Source organism: Micromys minutus (genome assembly GCF_963924665.1).
Source record: "Micromys minutus genome assembly, chromosome: 10".
NCBI classification, from domain to species: Eukaryota; Metazoa; Chordata; class Mammalia; order Rodentia; family Muridae; genus Micromys; species Micromys minutus.
This window is the reverse complement of record NC_137979.1, coordinates 17,178,301-17,192,810: the sequence shown is the minus strand read 5'-3', so window position 1 is coordinate 17,192,810 and position 14,510 is coordinate 17,178,301. Positions and strand designations below refer to the sequence as shown.

At 46.7% G+C, this 14,510-nt stretch overlaps 1 protein-coding gene across 2 annotated transcripts in view; it reads left to right on the top strand.

The window, feature by feature from the left end:
* Window positions 1-14,510, top strand: part of MYOCD (myocardin) — a gene marked incomplete at both ends in the record, with an annotated part of 88,785 nt that overhangs the window by 53,019 nt on the left and 21,256 nt on the right. For both annotated transcript variants that reach the window (XM_080923296.1, XM_080923295.1), the window contains one exon: window positions 10,846-11,021. In XM_080923296.1, coding sequence (XP_080779422.1) covers window positions 10,846-11,021 — 176 coding nt within the window. The remainder of the gene's footprint in view (window positions 1-10,845; window positions 11,022-14,510) is intronic.

Here is a 14,510-nt window from a genome sequence, read left to right as displayed (position 1 = left end):
GTTTGACATTAATTGGTATGCCATGGCATTGGTTTATTTGTTGTTCTAACAGTCCAGGAAGAGGATTCCACCAAGAGGAGTCCTCCATGGCAGGCTCCTTACTTTTATGGCCCTATCATCCTCTACCTTCCCCCACCACCCTCCAGGCAGGATGGCTCCTTATCTTAAAGGGTCAGTTTGTCAGGACTGCTTCACTCACCCTTGTGGGGGGGAGGGGGGTGTAACCATGGCAACAAGCAAACAAACAGGTATGGCTGTCTTCCAATGAAACTTTCTTTAGAAGCATAGCGTGGCGCTTTGTCACCCTCTGGATCTAGCAAGTGAAATATAAAAATGAAAGCTCTCTTACACTGTGTTCACTGTGAGACTGGTCTGCCGGCGAGGTGGGGAGTTGGGGGTAGAGGTCCCCTGGCTGAGCTACATCTGTTTCCCAGCAGAAACTCCACACCATGGGAAGGGGAACAGACCCTTTGATAAATGGCTGACCTGTCACAGCATTCATGAATAATGTTGCTCTCTACTGTTTTCGTTCCAACACACTGGCCAGAGTTAAATGTCAAAACCACGCAGATCTTCCTTGAGGTACGCTGAGGTCACGTGCAAACAGATGTATCCCAAACTGAAAATACGTTCACTGCGCCTGCAGATCCCTGCCTAGAGCATCCCACCCTCACAGTACCGTGAAGAGGGGCTTGTTTCACGCTGTGACAATGTGCCTGACTATGGTGGCCACCAGCAGACCAAGAGAATTGAAGAGGGTATAGCTGGCCCAGGAGAAGATGACATTTCTCAGTAAAGTTACTCCTGAAAGCCTACAGCTTTGCATCATGGTGACGTCAAATTGTCATTAGTCATGGGTGATTTATCCACATACACGTCACAAAATAATTGATAATCACCTTTGACGTTTATCTGAGTGACAGAAAGTGTTAAGTCTGGTCTCATAATCAGCTTCATGAGTGCTCCCTGTTTATGTTTTCAAAACCTGGTTTCTACCTTGAGACTTGTTCTTTGATGACTTTTCATGGTGATGCTCAAAGTTATATGTGTATTCAAATTTTTATCTTACACTGGTTGTATAATTTACCCCAAGCTGGAAATTCTCCTACATATCAAAGTTCACGGGTCTTCAGAGTGTGTGGTGTTGGCTGCTGTACTTCTAAGTATCTCTGAACCTGAACTCCATTTTTGTTTTTTAAGTTAATTAACTGTTAATTACTATATTCAGGGTATTGTCTCTTCCTCTCGCTTTTACATTTGCTAGAAGTCAGTCTGTCTGGTTCCTTTCTTATAAAGAAGTTTATGATTCTACTTTTGAGATCCATTGGCTCCAAATCTTCACTTCAGTTCAAGCTGCCTCAAGTCCAGCTTGCTGAGAATCTATCTGGGGAGAGCTGGAGACATGTTTTACTCTTTGCTTTCTAGGGTTGCTGTTCTTGTTTGGTTCTTTTTCTCTTTCTTTTTTTCTTCCTACTGGGGATAGAATTCAGGGCCTCCCAAATGCTAAGGCTGGTGTCCTGGCACTGAGATGCACCCATGCCCCACAAAGCAGAGCTTTGGGATGCATCAGCTTGGCTTTGAACCTGAGCTCTGTGGCCCTGGGTCACATAGCTGTAGATGCTGTCCCTTCATCTCTCAGAGACTCAACCACCTCATCTGTAAATCTCTTTGCTGCAGTACTCACTGTGTCTTAGGTTGTTTGCTGCAGGTAGACAGATAATTTATGTAGAGAATGAGGTAGCGGCAAGGGAGTTTGTTCTGTTGGGAAAAATCCTCACTGCACAAACATGAAAACCAGCACCATGTAGAAAGCCAGGTACAGATACACATAGTCCTAGCACTGGAGAAGAGAATCCAGGGGGATGTCTGAAGCTCACTTGCCAGTAGGTCTAGCCAAAGCAGCACGCTCCAGTTTCAGTGAGAGACCCTGCCTCAAAATATAAGGTGGAGGGTGATTGACTAAAAATGGATACTGATAGCTCCTTTGATCTCCTCACACACTCCATACATGTACACAAAAAGCACACACACACACACACACACACACACACACACACACATTACAGAAAACTATCTAGATGCTGAAGACTTACTTACAGATCATCAGGACCTCACTAGTAACCTACAATGAATCCCAGCTGAGTCCTGAAAGAAAGGAACTGGGGCAGTAATGGAAGAAAAATTGGTTAAATTCTAAAAGCAGCTTACAGCGTGTCTTCCAAGAAGAGGAGAGTCTCAAACTTCAGTTCTTCTCAATCAAGGATTCTGATAGAACCATTTTTTAAAATTTCCTAGTAGCTGTTCCGGAACTTGCTCTGTAGACCAGGCTGGCCTTGAGCTCAGAGATCCACCTACCTCTGCCTCCTGAGTGCTGAGACTAAAGGTGTGTGCCACCACTGTCCAGTTAAGAAAACATAATTTCTGAGGGATAACAAAAAGGTAGTGGTGAGCCAAAAGTGAGTGTGTGTGTGTGTGTGTGTGTGTGTGTGTGTGTGTGTGTGCAGGATCAGATTGTGTTTGCAGACTAGACCATATCTTTGGTGTGAAGTCAGATTATGAGAGACAGAAGAAGGTCAGGATGCCATTGGAAGACTGACACACTTGTTTGACGAGAGCTGACTACCTGGAAAAAGTCCTACATCCGAGCGTACAAAACAAGAGTATGATATGACTGACAACTGTGCGCGCTGACTGTTCTGCCACACGTGGGTTTCTCTCTTGAGCAAGGCTGATGTCACTGCTCATCAAGGTAGGGATACAAGTGGAGGAGTGAGATGCGGAAAGCGACAACTTCTTGTTTTAACTGCTGAATGTGAGGGCCCCATTCATTACTCAGCGTCGCCTTCCTGTAGCTCTTAGTTCAGAAGGAACCACAAACTCTCTGACCTTCAACACACATGGGGATCCAAACTGACAGACTACCTAAGATTGCATGGAAATTCGGGCATTTCTTCCTCATAGCCACTGACTCTCTTCTGATGTGCCAGACCCCACTCTAAACTCTTGAGCCGTGATCAGAACCTGCGGGTGGGTGAAGTACCATAGTCCATGTACAGAGCTACTTAGTGCAAAGCTGATAAGTGCTGTAGCCATTCGGGGTATGGCAGGGATACCAGCTGAGGGATAAACTCAAGGCTGTTGCCTGGTAGGGAATCTGTGCAGAATAAACAAGGGACGGCAGGAGAAGGCGGCTACATACACGTTTATTGTAGTCTAAGAAAACGCCAGAAGTGGGTACTAGCAGACATTAGAGCACTCGTCCCCTCCCCATCCATGTGCCCCCTTCTGGGCTTATGGGTCTCACAAGCAAATGACCATACACTAGGAAACATTACTAGGCTGCCTGGGGTCCAGATGTCTGTAGAAACAGCAGCTGGAGCCGTCCCAGCAGCAGAGATGGCCTATTGCTTCTGGGGACCACATCCCCTCTGTGGCGAGGCAGGGATGAGCATGTGTGTAGTCTTCTATCAGCCCCACAGCCTCTGAGGATTTCCTCTTCTCCGTGCACGTGCCGGCCCCGTCCTGTTTATGCTTTTTGGTTCTCTCTCCAGCTGTGTTTCTATGCGCCTGCCAGACTTGAGAGGCCTCCTGTGTCATTGTCTCCCTCCCTCTGGGATCAATCAAAGTCTAAGATAGAATTATCTAGAACCTTTCTTCACACAAGCATGGACATTTTGACAGTGATCCTTCCCACCTGAGGCTTTCTCATCATTCCTAGATCACCCCCTAATCGCCGAACAATGTCAGCTCTTTTTCTACTGCAGGCTTTTCTTTCTTATACGATGCCAAGGACTGATCCCCCTTCGGACTTGTGAGTTTCTTCTCTGAATACAGTTTTAGAGACTCTAGCTGGCCTCATTCTCATCTCCCTGGAAGATACTGTGCAGGAAGACAAAGCTCAGACTCTTGAGACCACCACTCAGAGGGCATTTGATTGTGTGTCATCCTTTTGTGAAAAACCTTGTCAGGTCAGGACATGGCTTATAGCCAACATCATGTTCATAGGAAGGATGACTTCTCTACGGAATGCAGAATGGCCTTGTCAGGTTTATGAGTAGCTATGCTTACTCTGATGCTCCTCAGTACGGAGAGCCCTGAGCTCTTCTCGCGTGCCCATAGTTTCTAATTACATGATCATTAGTTTCTTCACAGGATGCCAGCATCCCTTAGCTCCAAAGGAAGCAGGGTTTTGTCCAGATGCTTGACTCCTGGCTTGAGTAAAACCAAACCGAGCTGGAGTCCTTAAAGAGTAGGAGGACCCTGGACTCCAGCTACAATGAAAAGGTTGTTTTTGGACTGGACCAGGATTTTCATCTAAGTCAGCACTTCAGTTCCCATCTAGCCAGGGTTTTAGAATCTGTAGCTCTGTTGTCAAAAAGAAATCCATTTTACCACCATGACCTTTAAATATAGAAGCTAGCGTGTGGCGCGCCAGGGCCATGCATTTCCAGCCGCCATGTTCCTGAAGAAACCTCTTTATTCAACATGGTTTGGTCTGTGACCCTCAGGCTCAATTCAAAAATCAGCCTCTCCCTGGCTCACTCAGAACCCAGTTCATGTTCAGAGACCAAGGAGTGCTGACCCTGATCATGCATTTTAAAGCCAGATATACAATAACAATGGCCCTATGCCAGATGGTAGGGTTGTTTGCCTTGGCATGCCTTACTTTCTCACGGACAAAATTCTACCATTCCACAATGAGAAATCACTTCCAAAGTACAAACGATCCTTAGGGGAAAGAAATACACCCTGGCATGTATGTCAGATGCTTTTCTGAGGAAAAACTCTGGGAATAGTAGGGTAGGGTTTTAAAATTGGGGAGCTGGCAGATTGGGATAGAAAGGGTGGGTGCTGAGGGAATAAAGTGGCCTTTTGGCTCTGCAGCGATGCCCAGTGACATGAATGCCATCAGTGCTGTGAAATCCATCTCGGCATGGCCGAGAGGTGGGCAGCTCAAGTTGGGGATCCCTGAGGGGGAGCAGGAAGTACTGACAGGAGCCACAGGGACACTGACTGCTGTCCCATAAAGGAAGGAGAGAGAGGGAGTATGTCATGGTCACACTGGATAATAGTCTTTGTTCCTAGTATTTGACCTCTAGGGCTGACATGTAATACATATACATAGAAGCTGGCACTTCTCCTGATTTATGAGGATCCAGTCAAGAGACGCAAGGGGAGTTTCTGAGGTGTCATGGATTTGAGAAAAAGGAAGCCATCTATTGGGGTACCAGTTCACATCCATTTTATAATGAGGACACCTGATGTCCTTTGAGAGCAGTCGAGTTCTCACTTCGACTAGAGGATCCACCAGCCATAGTCTATAGTGTGCTGTTGGGTCTCATCAAGTCTCCTTGACAACAGACAGGATTAAACAGCATGTACGTCTATGTGAATGACCCGTGGCGCTTTCCCTTGGGAAACAGATTTTGCTTCTTTCTCATTCTGGAGGATGTTAGGGATGGCCAGTCTATCCTCCAACAAACAACTCCCCTGCCCTTCAGGATGCTACCTCCTCAAAGGTAGAAAATGAGGAGGCACCCTCTCCCATTGCGCTCCACCCTTCCTTCACAGCCCTGGGTGCAGGTTCTTGGGAGAGAGTAACCAGGCCTCCAATTATCTCATTTAATCTTGGAATGTTAAACGTGAGTACACAGGAAAGTACAGCTGACTCATTCATCTAATCGCTTCCAGAGAATGGAGAAGTCGTGATCCCAAGGGGCTGGTGCCAAGAGCCAGTCCTGTGGGCATAGCCGGAGGATGATGTCAGGGCTTCTCAGAGCAGGTCCTTGTCATCACGCTGTCTGACGTGTCTGGAGGGACAATAGCCAGCACTCTGCTCTCCAGCCGATCCCAGCCAGCCTCTTGTCGTGGGAGATTGGAGCAGAGGCCCAGGGTCACAATGCATTGCAATTGATGTGAATGTTCCACAGGGACACAGATAAGGTGTCCCTGTGTCCCTCTCTGCAGCAGTGTGGCTTGAACTAGCAAAGATGGCATCCTGTCCAAGACAGAATTTCTTCTTACCCTAGGAAAGCTGACTTCCTATTTTCCCAGAATCAGCCTCTCTGGTCAAGTGAGTTTTCCTCGCCAGGGAACCGCACTGACCTTTAAAAAGAAGCTGACCACAGTATAAACTGCTTCCTGGGTGGTCTTCTTGTTTCTTATAATGATAAACTTGAGAATGGCAGATGCTCCTAACCAAAACAGTATCAGCCACCATAGCAGCTAGACACAATTGAACAGTTTATGTCAGGTTGTGTGACTCAGTGCTCTGGGGATATTATTTCCTGACACCGAGATAGGCGGGTCTATCTATTATTCCCATTTTATAGGTAGGAAAATGGAGGCCCAGTAAGTCATCAATAGTCAGACTCCCTCTGAAGTGACAGAAGCAAGAAGAGGAAAGTGCCCCAAGTGTTTCCAACTCTAGAACCCACAGGGGCCTTTAGCATCTTGTGAAAGGAAGGCAGCAGCAGCAGCAGCTTTGAAGGATTCTTCAATAAACCTGAACTGAACAGCTGTGTAGCTCCGTGTGTGCTCTCTGACCCTTCCCTCCTCTTCTGCCCAGGGAGTGGCAAACCCAAACCACTTGCAGCCCTGAAGGTGACAGAACTGGGGTAGCCCATATGACGGCACAGCCCTCAGTGGTCCTCAGATGTGCCTGTTGGCAGACTCGGAGCTGGCCACGTCATGTTTTCTGGGTACCAGGCATCCCGTTTGGGGATGTGGCACTCACCCTGCTTCTTCTCGTGCGTGTGAACAGCTTCTGTGTGTTCTGTTGTGTGCTTATGGCTTCCTTGTTCCGTTGGCTTAAGCAGGGAAACTCCGAGTGATTTGGCGGAAGGTTTGACGGTGCAGTCTCCTAGGATATGACTCTGTAGGATGTGTGGCTCCTAGAATAACTCTCTCTCCTGCTAGTAAAGTTTCTTCTTTGCCTCCCTCCCCCAATTCTGTTTATCAGTCCCTCTTGTGTCTCTTCCCCTCCCTACCACCATCCAAGCCCCTGCACCCTCCTGTTGTCCTGCCCATACCTGACAGTCATTTCAGATTCCACCCAGGCCCCCCTCCTCTCCAGGAGTCCCCAGAAAACTTTCCATCACTAGCTCCTCTGCCTAACTGTGATAGACACTCTCCAGGACACATCTCCTTGACAGATTCTCTGATTATCCCACAGAGGTACACGGACAACCTCTCTCTGGACTTTCAGCCTCTTTACCATATCTTATCTGATCACCTCTACTCCTCTTAAAGTGTGAAGGGTACAAGTGGGTGAAATAGTTGAGGACCCACTCCCTTCAGACTCTGGGGGGAAAATAGAACTGATTACAGAACGTTGTTTCTCCACATCTACAGGGGCTTAATGCCAGGACCTCCCAACCCTGCCTGCTACAGATGACCAGCTCAGGGTACTCCGGTCCCTCTTGCAAAGGGAAATGCTATTTTCACATAATCTATGCTCATCCTCCCTTATGCCAATCACCGATCCACTGACTCCATGTTTAATTCCACACAAACACCATGTAACGCTAGACCTACTGCAAGAGGGGGTAATAGCAAAAGCAAAGCCTGCAAATGGTCAGAGTAGAAGCAATTTGTCAGTCCTAGGCAATGCCAAGAACATGCAACCTACAGACAGCAACCTATAGACCATCTACGCACTTACTGCAGACTCTACTTTCAGACCTCTGTTTTCAGTCATCCTAGCGACTTGGCTTGAGCTTGTCACTTGCCAGTGGCCAGTGCATCAGATCACTAGGGGGCATCTTCAGTGTCTGTGCACAGAGGCAGAGCCTTTGTGGCTCTAATGTACTCTCTACCCTCCAACAGAACCAGGCCAATGATTCTCCCTTTAACAACAGGTGGCTCCACCCAAGGGCTTTGTGGCCAACAGGGAAGATGATCGATCGGTTGAGCTGCCTTCTTCTGTAAAGTGACTTTGAGGGTCCAAAGGCTGGGAATCCACACCCTGTTCAGTCCCTAAACAGTTACAGAAAACAGAAATTTCCATATCCTCATCAGCCAAACAGACTTGAGAAAATGCCTAGCTCTCCGTGTCTGTGTGAGGACTCACAAATCTGTTTTATTTTAAGAAATCTGCATCCTCCTCTCTCTGTGTCTCTGTGTCTCTCTCCCTCTCTCTCTCTCTGTCTCTCTCTCTCTCTCTCTCTCACTCACTCTCTCTCTCTGCCTCTCTTTCCCCTCACAGCGAAAGAAATAGAAAAAGCCTTAAGACAATGAACATCTCAGAGTGTTCTAGTGGGCAGAGAATACGTTGCTGGTGGGGGTCTGGTAGGATCACACACTAATATGCAGCATCAGCTCAGGGTGTGAACCAGGCAAATCTCAACTTCATGCTATGACCTCCCAAGTGGGCAGCAGCAGAGACTCATTCACCTCCTCTTGTCTATCTGGTCGTTAGTGGCAAAGATTTTAACAGGAATAAAAATGTTAAATATGTGCATAGATTGTAAACTCCAATGATGTTTTTAAATAGGTTGGGCAACTAGAAGGAGTTTCTTAGGAGGTCTTGGGTGTTGATTTCCCTGAGGAAGGAAAATGTACAGGGTCATTCTTGATGCAGGAAAATGATGCTCAGAGACTGCAGAGCTTAGATTGTTCTGAAAACAGTGTATGAACTAACTCTAGATTCCTCAAGGATGGGGTGGGTGTTTAAATAAAGAGTCTTAAAGGGATAGAAAAGAGAAACTGGGTTTCAGTGAAGAGGTTGGCACATAGCCAGTGAGTCTTTCTAACCAGAGGAGTTAAACACAAATATGAAAATTACTGACGTTTACTTACTTGGGCTTTTAGGTCAATAAGTGATTTCTGTTTTTCTCTGCACGTTCTTAATCTTTCATATTTTTGTTTTATTTTTGAGAAGATTTAATTACATTTCTCTCTTCCTTTTCCTTTTTCCAAATCCTTCCCCGGCCTCCTTCAAATCCATGACCTCTTTGTTCACTAATTCTATTCAAATATGTATATACACATAAAACTTGTTCATTCCGTGTGAGTCTGCTTCCACAGACAACAATTTGGCATTGAACATTGTGTGTGTGTGTGTGTGTGTGTGTGTGTATGCTAAAATGTGTAAAAATGGGTTGGGGGTTATTGTTCAGTGGTAAAACAATTTCCCAGCATTCACAAAGACCCTACCTAGGTTTAATCTCTACTTATACATGTGCATGCACACACCTCAAAGTACAAGTATTAATTGTAAGTGTTCCCATTAATACAATGGCACACTATACAATTATTTTTAACTGAGAGCAATGTGTGTGTGTGTGTGTGTGTGTGTGTGTGTGTGTGTGTGTGTAAAATAAAATATCATTTTCAATGTTGAGAATTGAACCCATGGCTTTGTACATACTAGGCAAGCACACTATTACTGAGCTACACCCCAACTAGTATGTTTTACTCAGTCTAACCTATTTAAAACTTCTCTTTTTACATTTTCTGTATCCATAGAGTTAAATGTAAAAGAGACCACTGACCTTTACCGTGAGGGAGAGGACGTACATTAGGTATTTTTGTGCTGCATGCATTTCTATCACAAACTTCCTCTTTGACAGTTACAACAGCAATAATGACTTCTACAAATGACCCACAGAGCAGATGTGCTGGTATCTAAGCTCTTCCTGGTTAATGGGCTTCCCGTTGGGCTAGTCACCAGAGTTTCCACTTACTGTGTCCTTGCCTGGCCTCTTTCCTGATTTGACACTCGGATGTCCACATGAGAGTCTGTGACACATGCCAGCCCATCAGTGGTGGCGATGACAAGCCCCAAACCACATTTGTTTCATTTCTCCCAGCTCCTCACAGCCTTTGCCATCGCCACGGTGAGAGCTCCTGTCTCTTATCTGTACCAAGTAAGAGTCGAAAGTTCTTGTGAGTGTGATTGCAGAACAGGGGCTGGAAAGGCTCCCGATAATGCTGAGATTCCTTTGAAAGGTTTGTGCTTAAAATGGGGTCAGGAGAGCTCTGTGGCTTTGGCACATTGTGTACTGTTTCGGACAATAAACCGGACAGGGAATGGGTGGTGTAAAATGTGAGGAACAGATCAGGACAATGTTATAGCTCCCTCTGGTCTGATGACCTCTGTTTGCAGCACAAAGTCTCTGTTGCTCTAAGAGACCACCCAGGGGGGCAGAGGAAGCATCTGGAAGATGGCGGGAGCTGCCGAAAAACTTACAAAGACACAAGATATTAGACATGAAAATATAATCCGTGGACTGAGAAAATAAGAGTCAGGTTGAAATACTTTTTTCTTTTTTTTTTTTTTTTTTTTTTTTGGCATTTCTAATTAGCGACTCTTTGGTTGAGTGGCCATTTGGACGTGAACTCTGGTGACGTTAGCTAAATCTGACATCTAGGAATTTAAACTTAGTAGCTGGCCTCCCTTCTCCTGATTAGCAAAGTCCACTAAACATTTTGTGTCATGTGCCCTGCTTTATCTTTGAAGATGAAGCAACTGGCAAGCTGTCATTTTGATTCTCTCTCATGCTGGAAAACCTGGAAGAGGGGCAGTCTTTCCGAATCATCTTCCAGTGGCCTCACAGCGCGTCCATTCCTTTTGGTTTTCCTGATTTATATACAAAAGGACACGGGTTCCATAGGCTGACACATGACTCAGCCTGGAAATAAAGTTTAGTGCGTGATGATAAACTCGGAATTTCTCATGTAGAAGCCTAATCGCTTAAGACATATTCTCACTCTTCCCTGAACATGCTCAACACCAGGAGAGCAAAACGTGCGCTCTGGCACAAGGGCGATACTGCACAGCGTTTCTGAATGGCTCTCTGATGCTCCAAGTCACCCATTCCATCTCGGTTTTCTCTCGCTCAGGGACTGAGGTGAGCTTCTCCAAAGCAGCGGACGCGTTTGCCTTTGAGGATGACAGCAGTACAGATGGGCTTTCCCCAGATCAGGCTCGGAGCGAGGACCCCCAGGGATCTGCGGGATCAACCCCGGACATCAAATCCACTGAGGCCTCTCTGCCTGGTCCTCTGGACACAATCCAGGTAAAACAGAGCCTGCCCCACAGTCTTAGATCTCATATCGTCACTATGGTAACTGTTGTTGCTTACAGCCTCTCACTAGGCTGCTGGTTTTATCATGAGACAGGGTCTCACTATATAGGATAGCCTGATCTCAAGCTCAGGATACCCCTGCCTCAGGCTGAGTGATGGGATTATATTGTATCCATTCCACCACTAAGAGCTTACCTGGTGGCGTATTTTCTTTATGTCTCTTCTCAACCTATTCAGCATAGGCACCATGCTGTGGATCTTAGAGACATTGAAACCCCTCACAGTGTCAGCTTTTGAGTTACCGTGTGAGCAAATAGATTTGCCTACATTTCAAGCATAAGGTAAATTGACTCGGTGAGATCCCACAGTTCGCCAGCACTCTCCTGGCAGGACTGATCTCGAGCTCACCAAGGGCCTGGGTGAGGGTGAGGAACTGATACTAAAACTATGAAGTGTAATTATAAAGAATAACGATGAGTTTAATAAACTACATCTCCTGTCCTGATGCTCACACTAACCTGATGCTCACACTGTCCTGATGCTCACACTGTCCTGATGCTCACACTGTCCTGATGCTCACACTGTCCTGATGCTCACACTCCTGATGTTCACACTGCCTCTGATGCTCACACTGTCCTGATGCTCACACTGTCCTGATGCTCACACTCCTGATGCTCACACCGTCCTGATGCTCACACTGTCCTGATGCTCACACTGTCCTGATGCTCACACTCCTGATGTTCACACTGCCTCTGATGCTCACACTGTCCTGATGCTCACTCTGTCCTGATGCTCACACTGTCCTGATGCTCACACTGTCCTGATGCTCACACTAACCTGATGCTCACACTGTCCTGATGCTCACACTGTCCTGATGCTCACACTGTCCTGATGCTCACACTGTCCTGATGCTCACACTAACCTGATGCTCACACTGTCCTGATGCTCACACTCCTGATGCTCACACTGTCCTGATGCTCACACTGTCCTGATGCTCACACTGTCCTGATGCTCACACTGTCCTGATGCTCACACTCCTGATGTTCACACTGCCTCTGATGCTCACACTGTCCTGATGCTCACACTGTCCTGATGCTCACACTAACCTGATGCTCACACTGTCCTGATGCTCACACTGTCCTGATGCTCACACTGTCCTGATGCTCACACTCCTGATGTTCACACTGCCTCTGATGCTCACACTCTCCTGATGCTCACACTGTCCTGATGCTCACACTGTCCTGATGCTCACACTGTCCTGATGCTCACACTGCATCTGATGTTCACACTGCCCTGATGCTCACAGTGTCCTGAGGCTCACACTGTCCTGATGCTCACACTGTCCTGATGCTCACACTCCTGATGTTCACACTGCCTCTGATGCTCACACTCTCCTGATGCTCACACTGTCCTGATGCTCACACTGTCCTGATGCTCACACTGTCCTGATGCTCACACTGTCCTGATGCTCACACTCCTGATGTTCACACTGCCTCTGATACTCACACTAACCTGATGCTCACACTGTCCTGATGCTCACACTGTCCTGATGCTCACACTGTCCTGATGCTCACCCTGTCCTGATGCTCACACTCCTGATGTTCACACTGCCTCTGATGCTCACACTCTCCTGATGCTCACACTGTCCTGATGCTCACACTGTCCTGATGCTCACACTGTCCTGATGCTCACACTGTCCTGATGCTCACACTGTCCTGATGCTCACACTGCATCTGATGTTCACACTGCCCTGATGCTCACACTGTCCTGATGCTCACACTGTCCTGATGCTCACACTGTCCTGATGCTCACACTGCATCTGATGTTCACACTGCCCTGATGCTCACACTGTCCTGATGCTCACACTGTCCTGATGCTCACACTGCATCTGATGTTCACACTGCCCTGATGCTCACACTGCCCTGATGCTCACACTGTCCTGATGCTCACACTGTCCTGATGCTCACACTGTCCTGATGCTCACACTGCATCTGATGTTCACACTGCCCTGATGCTCACACTGCCCTGATGCTCACACTGTCCTGATGCTCACACTGCCCTGATGCTCACACTGTCCTGATGCTCACACTGTCCTGATGCTCACACTGGGCCCTGGGCTATATTATGCACTTCCCATCTTCTCTCCTGAGGTCCCTGGCCCTTCCTAGTAAGTACCACTGAAGCTGAGGACCTCGGAGAACGAAAAAGTTACTACATGAGTAAATGGCTGGAGGAATTCCAGGATCACACAGAATGTCACTCTCTCCCAAAGCAACATAGGACCCGTAAGAGAGAGATCGATGGGAGGGAGCACAAGGAGAGGGGAGGAAGGATATTGATACAGAAGTGCTTTCCACCCTGGTTTTGCAACACACTTCTCTGAAGAGAAGTCTCTAGGCCACTCCCTTCCCTTTCAGAAGACTTCAGTCTTCCTGACCACCAAGAAACAGCTCCATAGACCCTGAAATAAAATATCTACTTTGGCTATCCTTCAACCAAAATATTGGAGACCAGAGGTGTTTAGATTTAGAATGTATCTGTATCTATTCATGATACTATGTTCTGAGAATAGGATCCACATCAAAATACAGAATTCACTTATGTCTTAGATATGCATACATACCCATAGCATATATATATATATATATATATATATATATATATATATATATATATATATATATATATATATGTATATATGTGTGTGTGTGTGTGTGTGTGTGTGTATAGTGCATGAAGCATTATGTACTATGGCATTTTTTTTCTCATGGCTTCTTGTCAACCTCAAAGAGTATTAAATTTTGAAGCATGTCAGATGTTGGAATACTGGATTACACATGCTCAACTTGTATTTGAAATCATTTTCCTACTGAAACATCCATCCATTCAGATGAGGGGAAGTTGCAGTGACATTTATCCAGGGTCCAGTTTTCCAAAACCATGATGGTTACTGGTCTCTGTCATCCCTATCTCCACCCCATCACAGCACAGTTAAAGCTGCCAGGAAGGAAATATGAAGAGGGAGGAAGAGGGAGGAAGAGGGAGGTGTGAGAGCCAGGCTGAATGTGCACTCCTCCTGGAGGAGGCCACCATCCAAGCATCTCCCTTCCCCTTCATGCCCACGCTGAGCTTTGCAGTCAGACCTCTCTGATAACATCAAGCAGGCTCTCGGACCACTTGCACATAATCTTCTGACAGCAAACCTTGGCTTCTGACTTAAGAATGGCTTTGAGGAAAAGACAGGTTCTTCTCTGCTTAACCCTAGCAGAAGGGGAAGAAGGGGCCAAGCACTGAGTGACGCAGAGAAAATGCAGGGGCTGCTGTATGTCTTTTCTCTCAGGCAACTGTGTCTGATAGGCTAGAACACCAAGGCTCTGAGAGACAGGCAGCCCATAGGCTTGTGACAGATGCTGGGGTTCAGGAGTTCGGGGAAGAACCGAGAAGCTCAATTTTGGCCTCCCAGGAGGGGGGGTAAGGACC